The sequence below is a fragment of the Passer domesticus genome, chromosome 3 (genome assembly GCF_036417665.1).
Source record: "Passer domesticus isolate bPasDom1 chromosome 3, bPasDom1.hap1, whole genome shotgun sequence".
Taxonomy (NCBI): domain Eukaryota; kingdom Metazoa; phylum Chordata; class Aves; order Passeriformes; family Passeridae; genus Passer; species Passer domesticus.
In genome coordinates, this window is record NC_087476.1 from 100870511 (window position 1) to 100888133 (window position 17623).

At 40.2% G+C, this 17623-nt stretch overlaps 1 protein-coding gene across 2 annotated transcripts in view; it reads left to right on the forward strand.

Moving 5' to 3' along the window:
* KIF26B (kinesin family member 26B) overlaps positions 1-17623 on the forward strand; it is a 276066-nt gene that overhangs the window by 197896 nt on the left and 60547 nt on the right. For both annotated transcript variants that reach the window (XM_064414702.1, XM_064414701.1), the window contains exons 6-8: positions 12447-12653; positions 14177-14270; positions 16344-16606. In XM_064414702.1, coding sequence (XP_064270772.1) covers positions 12447-12653; positions 14177-14270; positions 16344-16606 — 564 coding nt within the window. The remainder of the gene's footprint in view (positions 1-12446; positions 12654-14176; positions 14271-16343; positions 16607-17623) is intronic.

Here is a 17623-nt window from a genome sequence, read left to right on the forward strand (position 1 = left end):
TTGAAACTCAAATACAAATGCATTTTTGTGTTTGTTTTAAGCAACTCAGCCTGTCTAGAATTACAGTGAAGATTGTTTTAAACATGCACCTGGAAACCAAGTTAAAATAATCCTGCATAACTTGCAATTTAGGAATAAAGTACTATTGTGGCAAAGTTTCACTTTTACAGGTCTTTACTTTGGTAAAGACCATTTCATTCATACTCAATAAGTCCTTATTTTGTGGAAAAATCTAGTTATACTCAGTACAAAAAACATATTTTCAAGATTCAATAATGTATGTTTTTATAATTCTTGTGGACAGCAGCTGCAGGCTATTAGCCTGGACCCTTGATAAATGATTTTGACATTTCCAGCAGACACTCCTCATGAAAAAGGCTTTTTTATTTTTTCTTAAATGTTGAATTCTGCATTATTGATCAGGCGCCATTCATTAAAGGCTGCTGCTTGCTAGAAGAATTACACAGTTCCTAAGTTACACACAGCAGAATGAATTATTCTGTTGACAAATAGCAGTGTTAAAGGAATGTTAAGGTTGCATGGTTTAAGCACTCAGAAATCAGAAAATGGCAGTTGAAGATGATGGAAATTTTGCCCAAATTAAGATTGTAGAATTACAGCTGAGGGCAGGTAGAGCTGAGGGCATGAGGGCATGCTAGCAGGCACTGGATATTCATTTTAGGGCAAGTGGTTGGTTACTGATATATTCACAAATACTACTGCTATTTATTGCAACATTTAAGAAAGCAGCAAACAGTGGATGAAATCATGTGGTAGGGGTCACAAGGCAGAGGGCTCTTCGCTGACTGTTCCTTGTTGCTATAGAGTTGTGTTTATCAAGGAGGAGGGTCAGTGGCAGTGTTCTGCTGTTACACTGCAGCTGAGGGTAAGAGAAGTTAGTGGCTCTCTGTGACATGAGACAAGTTCCATTTGTCAAAATACTGTTTGCATTTAGTTCCCATCAGGGGCTCCCATTCAGTTTTCTTTCTATTGTTTTGTTTGTCAGCCTCTCTGATTTGGTGTAATTTTTGTTCTGCTATGTTTACGTTTATGTTTAGTACAAAATAAAAAAACACAGGAAAGCAGTACACTCCTGCTATCTTGGCTCTGTGCTAAGCAGACAGTAGTGTCCTCATTGCCTGCATACCTGGATTTCTTCCCATGGGAACACAGGATGCAGTGGAGATGGCTGTACTGTCCCTGGAGTCAGACACAAGCCCAGGAGTCAGCATCACAGAGTAATACACAGAGATCCTTAGAACCAGCACTGTAGACTTGGCTAATACGTGTCTGGGTTTTTCCAAATATGTAAGAGCATCCTTGTACCACCAAGAGGCTGTGTTTGCTTTTAGAAACAAATTTGCTCAGATATATGAATTTCTTGGTTTTTATTTCCTTAAGGGGTAAGTGTCAGGCTGTAGTGCCTTCTAGAGGCTCCCGAAAATCCCAACATGATGTTCACTACTGGTCAGAAAACAACAGAATGTTAGCACTGGGGAAAGCATTAAGAATCCCAAAGTCTGAGAAGCACGAGCAAGCAGAGCCTCAGCAACTGGTTCTGGCAGAGCTGGGAGAGGCAGCTTCATGTCTTGTATGTACCCAGGGGAGACTTCTGTGGGGCAGGTCTCACCCCACCTCCAACAGGAGTGACAACATCCCAGAAATGGCACTATAAACACACCCAACCCCAGTAGCGTTCCCAGGGGGCTGCAAGTTTGATTTAGACTACAGGCTGACTCATTGGAGCCTGTGGCTGTCTCCTGTGTTCCTCACAATGTGAGTCTTGATAGGATGTGAGTGGCACATGAGCCATACAGGTACTGGCAAAGCACAGTCTGGGAGGGAGCAGGGGGATGGCACTGCAGCCCACCACAGCGGGAGGCTCGTGGGCCAGAATGTGGGATCACTGTTGGAGATGGAATACTATGGAGTTATACAAATCTTCAGATGCATCTTGTATGACTTTGTCTTCTATTCTCTTGTTCCAGGTACAATAAATAATTCTGTTTGCTTCCAGGGAATGCAGAATCAAGCCCCCCCAAAAAGTCTGTTGCAGGGATTTCTGTTAAGGCTCAAAAGAAAAGCATTTTTAATTTGAGATAATGTATAGCATTACAAATGGATCTCATTAATTCTGAGTGGATCCTAGGGCTCTGAAGTTATTGTGCCTCCCTGTACCACTGCCAAAGATATAAATATGAGGGTAGCATTAAATAGGATACAACATGAAAGAAAAGTAAATTTAATATTCTGTTTATGCCCTTGTAAATGTTATAGCCTACAGTTATGGGATAAGAACAGGAAGAACCAGAGTTCAGGTAGTCTATTTAGGTAAAGCACACTTTTCCTGGGATCTTAGATGATTCATTTACTCTTAGACTTTATTTCTGCCATTGAAAATTGAGAATAATTGTAAATATATGTCTTGATCCTGCCAGAAGACTGCAAAGCCCTGAGGGATCTTTAGGTGAAATGTTCACTAGCAATATATCATTGCTTGGACTCAGGTTTTATCATTTCCTTTTTTTTCCAAATTTAATTTTATTGCTGGTTGTTCATAACAAAGGTCAAATCCTCATCTCATATACTTGCAGGTAAATGAGGAATTATTGCTGAATTCAATGACACTATAATGTATTCCTCACTAAAGCGTCTAGCTCTGCTCCTTGAAGTTTCCACTGATTGTTTCATGCCACATATAGTGCTGGAGGCTGTGTCTATTCCTTCTGGAGACTGGATTTCTCCTCTGAATACCTAAGCAATTATTAGATATCTCACCTATATTGCCTAATATGATGATTGTACCCCCTTCCATTTATACAGACTTTCTTTCACAATGTGGTCCCGTTCTATCTTTGGGATTTTTTTCCTCACCATGAATTCCCAAATTTCTAGTCAGAACAATCCCTTTTATTATCTGTTTGTCGTTACCAGCTGCCACGCCAAAGTTTTACACATCTTTTTTTCCACTTATATGCATTAAGCTGCAATTTTTCAATTCTGGCTTGGCTTAAATAATGTAAATCCTTCTTGTCTGATTGTATTGCTGCTTGTTATTTATGGTGCCACTGCATACACTTTTATGTGTGGACTGGGGAATCTTCTTTTGTATGCAGTCATGGAGATCATCTTTATAAATAATGGAAAAGCTTACAATTGTGATTATACATCTCTTTGCAATACCTGAATATCCTTTGTTTCTCTAGCACTGAAAGACATCTCAAAGACATGTGAAAGGGAAACTTTGTCTTTTATCTGCACTCTTTCCATAGAAATTCTTGCTTCCTTAGACAAAAAACCATAGAGCCTTGTTCATCTTGGAATTCCTCATCTCCTGAGAATATATAATGTGAAGCCCTCAGTGCCACGCTTTTTTAAATTAGTGGTAAGATGACCTGCTGCTTAGGCTTACCAAGCTGCATCCTGTGCACCTCTTCCACAGCTTCGCCAAAAGGGAAACTGGGGCTTTAAGAAAAAATATAGCAGACATAATTATCAAGGCACGAGATATTGCTACTGTTGATACTGCTTCTGCTTCCTATCAGCACCAGTCCTTGTGACAGCCGAGGCGGTTCAGTCGTGTTTTGCTGGAAGGGCAGGTTTCTAAGAGAAGCTTAAATAAGCAAAGCAAAGTTCTCTTCAGTCTTTCTGCACAGCAGCAGGATAAGAGCACGGCCTGTGAGGAAGAGCCAAGTGACTCACCATTGCTGTCTCCCTCCTCCCCAGGGGGCTGATGGCAGCCTTATGCAGGCAGCAGGAGTGACAGCAGCCTTGTCATCAATCAGGAGAGCACAGAAGTTCCTTTAGAGAGACTGCCTTGCTGATGCTGCAAATGTCTTTAATGGGTTTGGCTGATCTGTCTGTAGATCTGTCCATATCAAGCCAGGCTGGAATAGAACAGAGCAGCATATGGCACATCACATGCTTGGAAGGCCACTCCTGCACAGGCTGAGTTTCTTGTATTTAACTTAGAGAACGCTAAACATGGCTAAGCTGTGCAAGGATCTGTGACTCAGTTCTGTGGCTTAGCAATGGCAGGGCAGCTCAGCCCCACACAGCCTCTTGCTCACTCTCTCCCTGTGGAATGTGCAAGGGAATCAGAGGAGCAAAAGAAAAAACTTGTGTGTTGAGGTAAAAAAAGTTTACTAGAAAGAGCAAAAGCTTTGTGCACAGGCAGAGCAAAATAAGGAATTCATCCACTGATTCCCATGGCAGGTGCTCAGCCATCTCCAGGAAAGCAGGGCTTCCTCACGTGTAAAGGCCATAAATCTGATCATCTCCCTCTTTCTCCTTCTTCCCCCAGTTTTACATGCTGAGCTGCCATGCTGTGGGGGATATCTTTTCAGGTACTTGGGGTCATCCCTCCCGACTATGTCCCCTTCCTGCTTCTTGTGTACCCACAGGCTACTTGATGGTGACCTGAGGTGCTGTAAGACCTTGACTCTGTATAAGCTCTGCTCAGCAGTAACTGAAATGTCCCTGTGCCATCAACACTGTTCCCATTATCAATCCAGAACACACTCCTATACTGCAGCTACTGGGAAGCAACTAAACCTGGTACTGACCATAAAATCAATTAAACAGGAACAGGAAATATTCCTGGGCACTGGAACTCAATCATCATAGTCCTGCACTGTTAACAAGGTCCCTGGCATGGTGTTGGGAACTTATCTCTCCCAAACAATTCCAGGCATGGTTCTTTAATTAACATGGGCAAGGGAGCATCTTGCAGACTGTTGGATATGGCCATACCATAGCAGAGGACAAGAATTATGGGGAAAGCTGCCAGATCTTCATTTTGTGCCAGGTAAAAGTTTTTATCTTGTTTAATTTACTACATAGATACTGTGTGTCTAAAGACCCTTTTGAAAAATTTGTATTAACTAGGAAGAAAGGAAGGGGAGAAATGCTATAAAAATCACTGAAGTGAAATATGTGCTTGATTTTGAAAGGTACCAAGGAAAAGAAGAGATCTTGAAATTCATGGCAGTGAACTGTACTTCTCCTGTGCACAAAGTAATAAATTCTCATCAGTGTGGGGGAAACAGAGTAAATTTTTGCAGTAGTGTGTTGGAGCCAGTAGGCAGTGGGTGCATGCGTACATACCTGCAGATCTACTGCTGCAGGGAAGACAAAATTTGCCTGCTGATCCCATGTTGTTCATGCTGGGATTGTTGAAGTCTGTTTTGGTCTTTTCAGTTCTTATGAAACTGCCACTCTCAGTGATGTTTAAAGAGTTGGTCCCATCGTAAGTATAGGTATATGGAAAATGTCAGAAGCTGGGAAAATCATCCTCCTGCCTAGTTATGCAATTCTGAAACACAGACTTACCTTAAAGAGATCATAAGGAAGCAAAAGGAAAGCCAAGAACCCAGTCTGGATGTGGGGAACCTTAACAAAATACTGTTTTCCATGATGGGATGATCCTCATGTCTCGTTTGGGTTTTTTTGGGGTGTGTTTTTGGTTATTTTTTGGGGGAGGGGACTGGCTTTTTTTTTAATTAATTTTTTTACAAGTAGAAGAAAGTTGCAGTGCTCTCTGTTAGTTTAAAATCTAGTAAATACTGAAGTAGCATTGTTAGAGCTGAATGGTTGGTCTGGTTGGTCTGATGGATATGCTGGTTTGAGACAGTGTTGGTGCTCAGCATTGTCTTTCAACTGTACCAAAGCATAGTGACAAACTCACAGCTGCTGCTGCCATGAACAGTACAGGAAACCACTGAGCCATGCCCTGTGACTTGAGCATATTTCACACCTGATTTTACTGAATTCATTATTAAAGTTGCATTGTCCATCTGAAAAAGTGTGCAATCATGATAAGTGCACGTTTTTTGAATAACATGATTGGTGTTTGGGTACAGTGTGCAGCCACTACTTCCCATTGTTGCTAGAAATCCAAATTAGTTCAACTTCTGTACAGGATGAGGTTGATGCGCTGGTAAAGTTTTGGCAATTACACAAGATAGAAACAGAGGACCTGTTGTAAAAAAAGAGGAGACCTGCATGCTATTGCTTTTTCAGTTATTTTCACTGCTTTTCCAAAGCATCAGTATCAGTAATAGCCATTTCCACCAACAGCAAGAATGATCAGACCTATGTGTTTTCTAATTTGTGCTGAAGCAAAGCACTGCTGAAGCCTAGCAGTGTTACCTTTGTGAAAATAGAAAGAGAGGCCTGTTTGTACATGCTTCCTGACCAGGTTATACTGGCATAATTCATCCGAGTTTATTTGTTTGTGTTTTTTTCTAAGTGTGATCATATTTCCATTAAAGCAAAGTCCACTCATACAACCCTGCATTTGTTGCATTCTGCGTCAGTCTCTGTTTATCTTGACCTCCTAGATTTATGTTAGCATGATCAACTAATTGTCTCATAATTTGTAAGAAAAATCCTTTTACATATTTAACAGGTGGTTTCACATTGTCTGAGCACAGTAGAAAGGCTTCAAACTTTACAGCCCTCGTGCAAAAGCATGTATGTGTAGGGATGGCCTAGATTTTCTCGTGCTGTAGTACTTTGTGGCTGGCTCCAGCAAAAATGCATGCCTCACACCATTATTTACAACTGTAACAGTGAGAAATTACAAAACCTACTCTTCATTAACCTCCAATAAGGCTATTCCTGCAGCCAGTGATTGCCATTACATTGATGGAGTGCTGAAACAGCTCAATAGTCCTGGCTGGCCTGTCTCTCCTGTGACTGCACTGCAGCTCCTGCCTCCCACCACTACCCAGAACACATCCAGCAGAAGCTGCTCAAATGATTGATGAGAAAAGCAGCTCATAAAGGCAAGCACAGTGCCTGAAGCAACAGCTGTCTAGCTCTGTCCCTGCAGTAATTAGATAAATGAACCCCAAATGAAATCTTACAGGCAAGAGTAGAAGGAAGTTATAGCATCCCGAGTGTTGATCTCTACTGGTGTTGCCTCATTGCAGTCTGTGTTTGCAGCTATTGGTGTGTGATACAGATTAGGCACAGCTTTGCCTCTCCCACCTCCCCTGCTCATTCTGCTGCCAGTCCTGCAGACAGACCCCTGTGGGCTCAGGAGACATGGCAGTGTCAGTGGCTGGACTCTGCTTTCTTTTTTTTTTATTTCTTTGGCACCAGCTCTATTTTGCAGAGTGTGCTGAACCTTTGTCCTTCTCCACAGAGTATGAACATAACAAAAGGTCCACGACAGGTCACAAATTGAGTTTATCTGGGGAAAATCCTGCAATTAGCAAATTCCTTCTCTAAGAAACAGTAGGTATGTTTATAGGGATGCATTAGATAAAAATGGTTCAGGCAACTGAAGTTTTCAGAGAGTCGATGAAAAGTTTTATGCTTATTTTTACAGTAAAGTAGCATAGTGATAATACAGCAATTCCCTAGTTTTTTTATTGATGCTACTGAATGGTTCCCTATGAAGGAACCCATCATGCCAATAATTGCTGTTCAGAAAGAAATGTATGAAAAAAATTTAATATATATTCAGAAAATGTATATGCTTTAAAAAACAGTGCATGTAATTGAAATACACACACATATGTGTAAAATAAGTGCATAGAAAAATATACACAAAAACCCGCCCAAACCTCTTGAGGAAGCCTGAACACTACAGTTCTGATTCTGCTTTTATTTGTGGCATTTCATGTATGGAGTAATATTGTTGAATTCTGTGACTGTAGAACTCATGTAAGAACAAGTTATGTCTTTGAAGGGAGCAACTGAAATGCAGAGAAGTAAATGGGGGTGCTGTTGGATTAAATAATTGTCCAATGGAATACTGTAAACTCATAAAAGAAAACACATTTAAAAATGCTACCAGCATGAGCAAACCTAAGTGAAGTTATATAAGTGACCTTTTCTTTTATTTTCTTCTGTCTCTCCACTCCTAAGCTGGAGTAATTCTTGCTGATTTTAGCCAGATTTGCATGGGTGTAATATTAGATCAAAATTAGGCCCAGGTCATTTGTTTTACCAAGAGTACATGTCTCAGGAGATTGTTTTCATGTTTCCCCATAGGAACAGTCAGAGATGCATCTAAGGCTGGGCACTGCCAAGACCTGATCACTGGAATTCAAACAGAGAGTTTCTGGCAGACTGAGTGCTCCCATTAATTGCGAGTGTTATCTTTGAGATGCTTCAATTACAAGAGATTAGTGGGAAACTGTAGCAGTGGAGTGAAGGAGTAATGACACACAGGGAGTGAAGCAGAAAAACCTTTATTCTTTTTAAAGAGAAGTTCAATTTATACTTTATTTAAATATAAATTGCAAGCATGAAGTACTAACATTCTTAAACTTTACTCTTCAGTTAGTTTCAAGTTAACCATACTGTATTTCTGAGTTACCCAGAGCAGCACCATGATCTTCAGGCTGTCTGATCCATAAATTGAGCTGAAGTCTTTTAAGTCCAGTATGTTCCTGTGCTATCCCCATAGCTGGCTGAGTTACATTTGCCCATGCTTGTGCTGCCTCTCTGTGGTGTGGATTTTCAGGGGCCAGCACAGACTCTGAGCCTCCCCTGCCAAACCCCCAGCTATAAATTGCATGAACGACTGTGAAACTGCAGAGCAGGAAGCTGTGATCTCCCATCATTTCTACTGCTCTTAGTTGATTTACTCTTGTCATAACTACTGTTGGAAAATGCTTTGCCTGAATTCTTGGATTTAGGTTACAAGCATAATAACTTTTCATAATGGGGTGTGGAAAAAATGGCTACTGCCAGTTCTTTGAGGCCAGGCAGTGACTGAATCTCTCAGTGTGCCTGGCAGTGAAGTGACTCTGCCTCCTGTACAGGTGGACAGTGTGGACAGGTGGACAGACTTCACCAAAAGCTCAGTCATACTGCATTTGGACACAGCCATCAGGAGCGGTCCTAGATCCCCAATCTCAGGCTGATTCCTAGAGCCCAACCTTGCCTGTCATCTCAGAAGATATATCTGGCTCAGATGTTTTAAAATTTGTTTTGGTCTGCCTAGTTCATTGTGCCACTGTTACATGTGCCACTGTAGCTCTGAATGTGTTTCTCAGGACAGAAGTTTGCCTGTGTTTTGCCTGCCCATTGGGTTTTTGTTAGAGTCACAGCTCCCATGGCATATAGAGGACATAAAGTCTGCATAGATGGGATCTAACTGTTTTTTCAATTAATGTAATGTAAATCAAGAGTAATTTGAAAGGATTGCACTAGTGTGAAAGTGACCTGGAAGAATATTTAAGTGCGTACAAATTACCAGAAGAGTTCAAATAGTCTATAGTTACTACTTGTATTTTGTGTCCATGACAATCATGTGCCTAGCTTTATTTTTGCTGGTATGTATTTTTGCTGGAGACTCTCACATAGATTCGTGTGTGTGCTATGGAATTTGGGCCAGGCACTGTGCTGCCCAGAAAGAGCATTTTTGTTATGCTTGGAGCAAAAAGAATAACTTTAGGCAGCCTACAATGTAGGCACCTGCATCTCAGGTAAACTTTTAAGACACCTGTGGCGCTATAGAGAAAACAAGAGGTATTTGTGGAGTTCATCTGTTATAAAACAGAACATGCAAATTTACTGCTAGAAATGTCTGTTCCTCTCTATTGCCTGCTAAGGGGTCGGACAACTGACTCAGATGGAGACAGCTCCAGTAGGCTGATCTAAAAGGAGGTGAGCAGAATTAGCTTTGATGTGGTGTCCCAAGGTACAGAGACATCTTCCTGATGAGTAAGAAGTGGTCCAGCTAAGAGGATATCCACATGTAATCTATATGATATTCCTTTGGTCTAACACACATGAATGTGGTTTTTCCAACCTAAACTATTCTAGGATTCTGTGTAGACATGGCACTCAGGGACATGGCTTAGTGGTGGACTTGGCAATTATATGTTAACAGTTGAACTCCAGATCTTACGGGGTTTTTATCCAATCCATGCAATTCTGTGGTTCTGTAAACCATTAGATCTCAAAACAAAATCCCTAAAGCACAGAAGTATAAAGGTTCATGGCAATAGCAGTATTTTTCTTGATAAATGTCTATATTTGGCAATGTTGAGGAACAATATATGCTGTTTGACAGTTCCTGGGGCTTCTGACTTGAGCATTTTTTTTTTCATTCAGTTTATCTGATGCTAGTAAATTTTTAGGATTTCAGTTAAACTAGTATTTTACTCTTGGGAAAGAGGAACCTGATGCCTTGGCTTGTATCACTGTAGCTGTTGGAAGTTAGAAGGATTTGCAGTATTCCTTCAGCAAGAAGTGGCAGGTATTAATCTGATTTTGTGTGAACAGGTTTAAATCCGGACCCATGCCAGTGATACTATACCTTAACAAAGCTGGTGTAGCTGCTGTTAACACTGCATGCCCATAGAGTTTGAGGCCAGAAAGAATTTTTAGACTGCCTGTATATGAAAGGTTGTTAAATTTCATACACTGTCCATTCTCCAAAATCCAAAAAAACTTATCCCAGAGTATTCTGTTAACTCTTCTTTGCACAAAAAGATCAAGTATCTGGAGGACATGGTTTCACAGCAGCCAAAAATACACATAAACTTATAGGGAAAGAGCTTTCTAAAGCATGCAAGTATTTTATTTAAAGTAGTTGAAAAATAGCATTTATTTTGTTTTCCAGCAGATCAGTTTAATACTTGTGATACTGGTATCTACTTAAAAAAAGGGAACACAGTAAAAGAAAGCCAAAGGCATATGAAGTTGAAAATGGGAAAACAGCACAAGATTGATACTTTGTTTTCTTGATCCCTTCCTTCCCTGCTAACTTGACCATTGCATCCCTTCCGATCTTCCAGGAGACCTAGGGGTGGAATAAACAGACCTTGCCCGGTTCATGTGGACTGACCGGGTGTGGTGGCTGCTGTTGTCCTCAGTAAAAGTCAGCTTTGCTTAGGGTTGGGTCCAGAAGAATGCCTTTGGCAAGACATTAGAGCTCGCTTTTTACAGTTAGAGGTTAGGTTTCATAAGCAGCTCAGCTAAGCAGGAGGAGAACACATTTCTACCCAAGCAGTGCTTTTCCTTTTTTCCTCAGATATTTGTGTAAAACTGAAATTGTGTGAGCAGATTTGTGACCATTTCACCATTTAATGACAGCTTGTTTTGCCAGGTTAAAATACTGGAGTGAAATTACCTGTTTGACTCACTGTCATACAGAGAAGATGTCACAGAAATACTGAATAATACCAGTTAATCTCTGGTCTCATTCTGTTGCCTTCAAAAGAGTTGTGTCAAAAATGAATTTTCCCAGATTTTACTTCTCAAAGCAGCTGATTTATTTGCATGCAGGATGAGCTTGGGCCAGCGGGAGATGACACCTACATACCAAGGGCACCAGTCTCAGTGAGACCAACAGGAACTGCAGCCCAACTTGTGGGGTTACAACCTCCTCCTGGAATGCGTCTGTCATTCCAGCAGCAGATGTGCTCCCACCCTGTGCTGACATGACCCTGTGTGGGCACATGCATGCTAAAAGTGGGTGGGTTTGATAGAAGTGACATATGATTAAGGAGCATTAACATAAAAGTTCTGTCTAGTTGGTGAGAATGCCAAAAAGTTCTGTCTAGTTGGTGAGAATGCCAATCTGCTCTAGGAGAAAGTTGTGCAGGTGTGACTAGAGCTGGCAGACAGGTGGTGTTCGCCCTCTAAAAGTCAGGAGCTCACATGTCTGCTTGTGGTGAATTTATGAGGAAAACCAAAGCTAGATTGATAGTCATCAGTTTTACTTACATCCAAATTGCTTACTAACTCAGCTAAGGATACAGGATAACCTCATTAAGTCTATGAAGATTTATTTTTGTCTCAGGAATAACATCTTATTATGTAGCTATTTAATGAGTTGTGAGCTAACATGTTTTAACAAATCTTTTATCACTTTTTATATTCTCTCCCTTGATGGTAATTTCAAAATCTGACCATTAAAATGGGACTCTTTTCACAACTCTTTGATGACGGCACTCAGAACTGTGCATTTCATCTTTGCTTTTGGATTAGAATTGCAAAGGTGTAAATTATAAATCTGCCTTTTATGGGCTCTTATTGATCAGGCTGTTTGGTAGAAACCACAGCAGTTCTGAAAGCTTAGCATTCTAGAGTATCTTTCAGCTTTCTTAATTGGGCCACCAGGGTACGGTTAACTTTCAATTTATATTGAGAGTAAGGCGAGGTGATGTAATACTTCCTCATTGTACTTGAGTAGCATCGACACTAAAACACCATGATGTGCATTGTAATTCTCAATAGACAAGTTGCTTGTTGAAATAGATTGAGTGTTCTGGCTTCATTCACTTTGTAGTTTAGGACAAATTCTGCCTAATACTTCCTGCATGTTCACTGACTTCCACTGAGACACTAGGTACAAAAAGCAAATATGGTTTGGTCAAGTGTAGCTGGAAAATTCATTCAACATACCAGTTTCAGAGCAACCAGTGAAACTACTGAGACTAATGAAAGGTGCTCATCTTTTGTGTGTTTGCTGACAGGTCAAGGTCATGGTGCGCATTTCTTCCACGCTTGCCAGAGACACGTCTGAGTCCAGCTCTTTCCTAAAAGTTGACCCCCGCAAGAAGCAAATCACACTGTATGACCCATTGGCCTGCGGAGGCCAGAATGCTTTCCAGAAAAGGGGCAGCCAGGTTCCACCCAAGATGTTTGCTTTTGATGCAGTTTTCCCTCAAGATGCATCACAGGTAGGCCCTGTATGATCGGAAGAGTTATCTAAGCACAGCCAAATTGATTTCTGCTGCAGCAGTACTACTTTCTGTGGACTTCTGCCAGGGCTGAATTTGGTCTGCCATGATGATCAATAATGAATTTGGTTTATTAAATTTTTGCTGAATAATGGTATGTTTTCTTTATTCTTTACTGTAAATAATTTCTCCTAAAATTATACATTCAACAAATGTGATAAATGGTGCCGAATGGGAAAATACTCAATATCAACAAGTTACTGTGTAATATAAAATATTATTGTTTGGTGTTTACGGAGATGTGATCAGAACTACAGTTCTCTAATGCAGTCCTCTATTAATTAAGGGATCAAGGGTTATTTTTACAGTGTTCTATTGTACAGTTTGCAATAAGAAGATGGGGATTTTAATCCACAGGTCTTTATTAATGAATATATATTCAGGTTTCTTATCTTTAGTAGACTTTGGTTTGATGAACTATGTTACCCTAATATCATGAAGACAGTAAAAGAGTAAAGTAACATTGCAAAGTATAATTAGAAAGCAGTCCTGTAAGGCTGGCTCTGTTTTCATAAACCAAACAGAGCTAGAACACAGGGCCATCTAAAGTAGTCACATAGTTGTGTCATTAGGTCACTTCCTCACCCAGTCGTGGTCCAAGCAGCTAGCACCTTGCAGACTAATGCCTGGATGCAGTTCAAGGCTCTGGCCTGTGAACAGTCCCTTTCTTGGCCCATTTTGTCTTCTGTTGTAGAGATAGTCTAGAAGTAGCCATGAACGTAAGTGAATTTACTTGATGTGTTGTCAAATGCAAAGTGCTTCTCATTGAGGCCTAAACTGTAAATTCTGACCGAGTTTTGTCCGCTGTTGTTAAGCAGTTGCTGCAGGAGCACTGTCAACAATTCAGTCTGCTTGATCCTTAAATCCAAGAATGCCTGGGGTAAATTTCTGTGTTGTACTCCTTAAAATACTGCTACAGACTTCAGAATGGAGTCTACTCCTGTAAAAAACTGAGAAGACTCATAGTAATGTTGGGTCATCTATTAATTCCTAGCGAATTCCAAAGAGGCTGTTCCCTTTACATTCCTTACCCACATGCTAGTGGAACTAAACTCAGTCCATAATTGGGCAAATAATTGAGCATGCAAAAATTCCTCAGTATTGTTTTTTAATCAGAATTGTAGTTGAAAATCCCTTAAATAGGCAGTTCTAACAAACCAACTATACCCCCTTACAAAATGTTGATGCATCAGCAAATGAAACTTACTTGATCCAGAACAAAAGTCCTGCTTCATGTGCTTATACAAGTAATGTCATTCCCATCAGCAGCACAGGTCACATGAATGAAACAAGCAGGATTAGATTAGATACTTCAATATGGTATCTGGAGCAGGGAAGACATTACTACCCCTTTCCAGTGAAAATAATTACTTTCCTTATTATTGTTAACGCTTCTGTTTTTTTTTTTTTTTTTTCTTTCCTGTATTTTCATTCTTTTTTTTTTTTCCCAATACCTGTGACAGGCTGAAGTATGTGCTGGGACTGTGGCTGAGGTGATCCAGTCTGTGGTCAATGGGGCAGATGGCTGCGTGTTCTGCTTTGGTCATGCCAAGCTTGGTTGGTATTGCTAAATTTCCCTTCTTAAGCAGCAAAGTGAATATTTTTAATGCAGGATTGCTAATCTGTTAGGTTAAGAAAAACAAACTTTTATTTGTCTGTGTACATTAATTGTATTTGAAAGTACCTGTGCATGACCTCATGCTACATGTTCACCTCTTGCTTACACATTTATTCACTTTTCTTATTGTGTAAATGTTGGAAGTTGTGTAATTGGAAGTTACCCTTGAATTATTGCTTCATTTCAGCCCTTAAATATTACAGCAATTTTGCCCTTCATTGTCTTCAGTTGTTAATGAATGATCCAACAGTGATTTACGGTTTTCCAAATGTGCTTGCTGTTGGTGAGGGTTTGCCCAAATGCCACTTTTATCAAGCTGTGTACTATGAATATTCACTCAAGTACTTGATGTTTGTGATGGCACTCTTATGGAGTGTGACTGGGCACTCAAACAGTTCGATTTATACTCCATTCCCTGATTAGACAGTTCACTCATTACTGACCACTTCCTTGTCTCCAACAAGTCTTATTCTAATGGTTGACTGATGGAGTAAAATTCACATTTTGGACATGCTTCAGTAGCATTTCAGGTATTCATGGAAGGCGAATCATCATCATTAACACAGTATTATTTTGAAATACACAGTATTATTTTGAGAGTAATCATATGTTTTGTTCACGTGTATCTAATTGTATTTTGGAAGCACTGTCTCTTGAATTAAGAGAGGTTTATTGCATGTGTGCAATGATCTCCATTCTTTATTGTCTCAAACAACCACAGATGTACACATATAATTTAAAAGGATAATTCAGTTTTGCAGGTGATAAAGAAGATCAAGCTGTATCAGGCCATTGTTATCCCAAATTATAGGTAGCAAAACCTGGAGAGCATTGAATACTGCAATGCAACTAGCTCTGGTACAATGATTGGAGCAGGTTGGTGTTCCAGTTAAACCAGAAGGCCCCTCTGGACCAGACAGGAGTGGCACTAGGATAAGCTCTTAGATATTTAACCCTCCTGTCACCTGCCAAACACAACATTGCAAATGAGATGGAAAAGGAAGCCACCATATAACAAACAGGATCTCACAAGTGCTACACATCCTTTAGAGAGGTATCCTAGCTAGGCTTTTGCTGAAGCATGACTTGGGTCTCTGCAGTTGCTTTGTTAACTGCACCACCACCATTCCATAAACCATGACCTATCCAGACCTTGACAGAGACACATGCATGGAAGTATTTTTTTCACTGATCTTTTTCCACATAGATTCAACATAAAAAATTAAACAAGGTAACGAAGCCACAAGGATATCCTTGCCTGAAAGGATATGTACCTTTATCATTTGGCTTACAAATTTAGGAGCTTTAGAAAACTCATCTAAAAACATTTTATGTAGTGACACCTAAAGCAGTTTATGATAGTACTCTGTGTCTGTTCTTATTCACCAAACTTTTACAGCAAGGAAAAGCCAGAGCTATAATTGTAGAGTTAAAAAATATCTAACCAGGGGATGGTTTTGACCCAGATGAAATATTAATTGTCGTGGACCCACTTCTGCACCAAGTGATCATATATACTTGGTTGGTTTTGGGGTTTTTTTCCTGAATGAAGTTAGATCTGTGTGATTCTGGGATCAGGTTTATGCCAACCTCAACTCCAGCATTTGAAATACAATCTAGTGCTTTAAAGTACAATGGTATAGAAAGAATACCACACTTACAGTATTCAAAGTTGAGGTTTTTAAAGACCATGGCACTCCTGCTCTGCTCAATTCCCACCATGATTCAACCACATCAGATGCTGCAGCATTGCAAGCTGGGGGCCTGCAGCTGCCTTGGGAATGAGAGATGTCAGGGGAATGCAAGAGTTAATGATTTTTGAAAGAAGCTCAAGATTTCTTCTGCATTTTCCATATCTTATTGTCTACCTGCCTCTATTTTCCCCTTGCTGACTGTCCTTGTTGTAGTGAAGTTGTTTTCATGAATGCTGTGCAAGATAACCTCTCTTGGGAGAAGGCTGTCAAGGTCCTGGGAATGATGTTATATTTTCTTCATCCCCCCATTCCTGACAGGGAAGTCATACACCATGATTGGGAAGGACGATTCCATGCAAAACCTTGGAATAATTCCTTGTGCCATCTCGTGGCTATTCAAGTTGATTAATGAACGCAAAGAGAAGACAGGAGCGCGCTTCTCGGTCCGGATTTCTGCAGTGGAAGTGTGGGGGAAAGAAGAAAATCTGAGAGACCTGTTGTCAGAAGTGGCTACAGGCAGCCTGCAAGATGGCCAGTCCCCAGGTGTCTACCTTTGTGAAGACCCCATTTGTGGCATGCAGGTGAATCCAAGATTAATTTTACACTGAAACAAGTAAACATGACTTTTTTGGTTTCTTCTGGAACTATTGAGATGGTTCAAATTCAAGAGCTACCCAGAACATAAAATTTATAGACTTGAAAGTGTTTACTTTAAAACATGCAAGAACTTTATGACCTGCAGCTGTAGGGCCATCTGCTGTCCTGGCCTAAATATTTGTAGCTCTGGTGTAAGTGATATAGAGCAAGGGCTTGAGTTTGCAATAAAATGTGAAAACATTCAGAGCAAACAAAAATTCACCTCATTCTTAAAAAAAAAAAAAAAGAAACGAAAGTGTGATCTCTCTTTTGTAAAACAGCAAGCTAAAATATTTACTGCATAAATTGCTCTAGGCCATTAATATGTCTGTTTATTTCTTTATAAACTACATTATTTATAGCATTTGCATAGCAGTGTTGTAGGGAGCATTAATTGCTACTTATTAATTGCTGCCAAGAAGTAAATTCCTGAGCTGGGCAAGTCAATAAAAATTCAAACTCTTCTCCAGTTTGGAGTTTTAGCAGGAATGAGTAACTGGCTCATCTCTTTTCTGGGTAACTATGAGAAATTCTTAGCAGCCCTATTTTTTCCCCTTTCTTTTGGTTTGAGGGGAAAAGGGACCTATTATTTCATTTTGCTGTTTGTGAGGGAGTAAATCTGCTTTTTGTATGAGTAGATGAAAAGGGAGCAAAAGAAGATGATGGAGCTTTTCATCCTGGAAGGCAAAGGCTGATTTTGTTGAGAGCCCTGCTTATTCCAGGAAGGGGAATGGAGGGAGAAGGGAACAGACCTACAGGGTCATGTACCCTGTATCCACCTCCAAGCATCTAGAGATCATGACTCGCATCCACATAAGTCATGAGCTGTGAGATTTTAAACAGCAAGTAATAAATTTTGTGTCTTATCTTTTTGTGGTTTAAGCTTTTTAGGCATTTTTAGGCAGATCATATTTTCCATTCTTTTGGATTCTACCTAAGGACTATAAATTTGTGTTTTGATT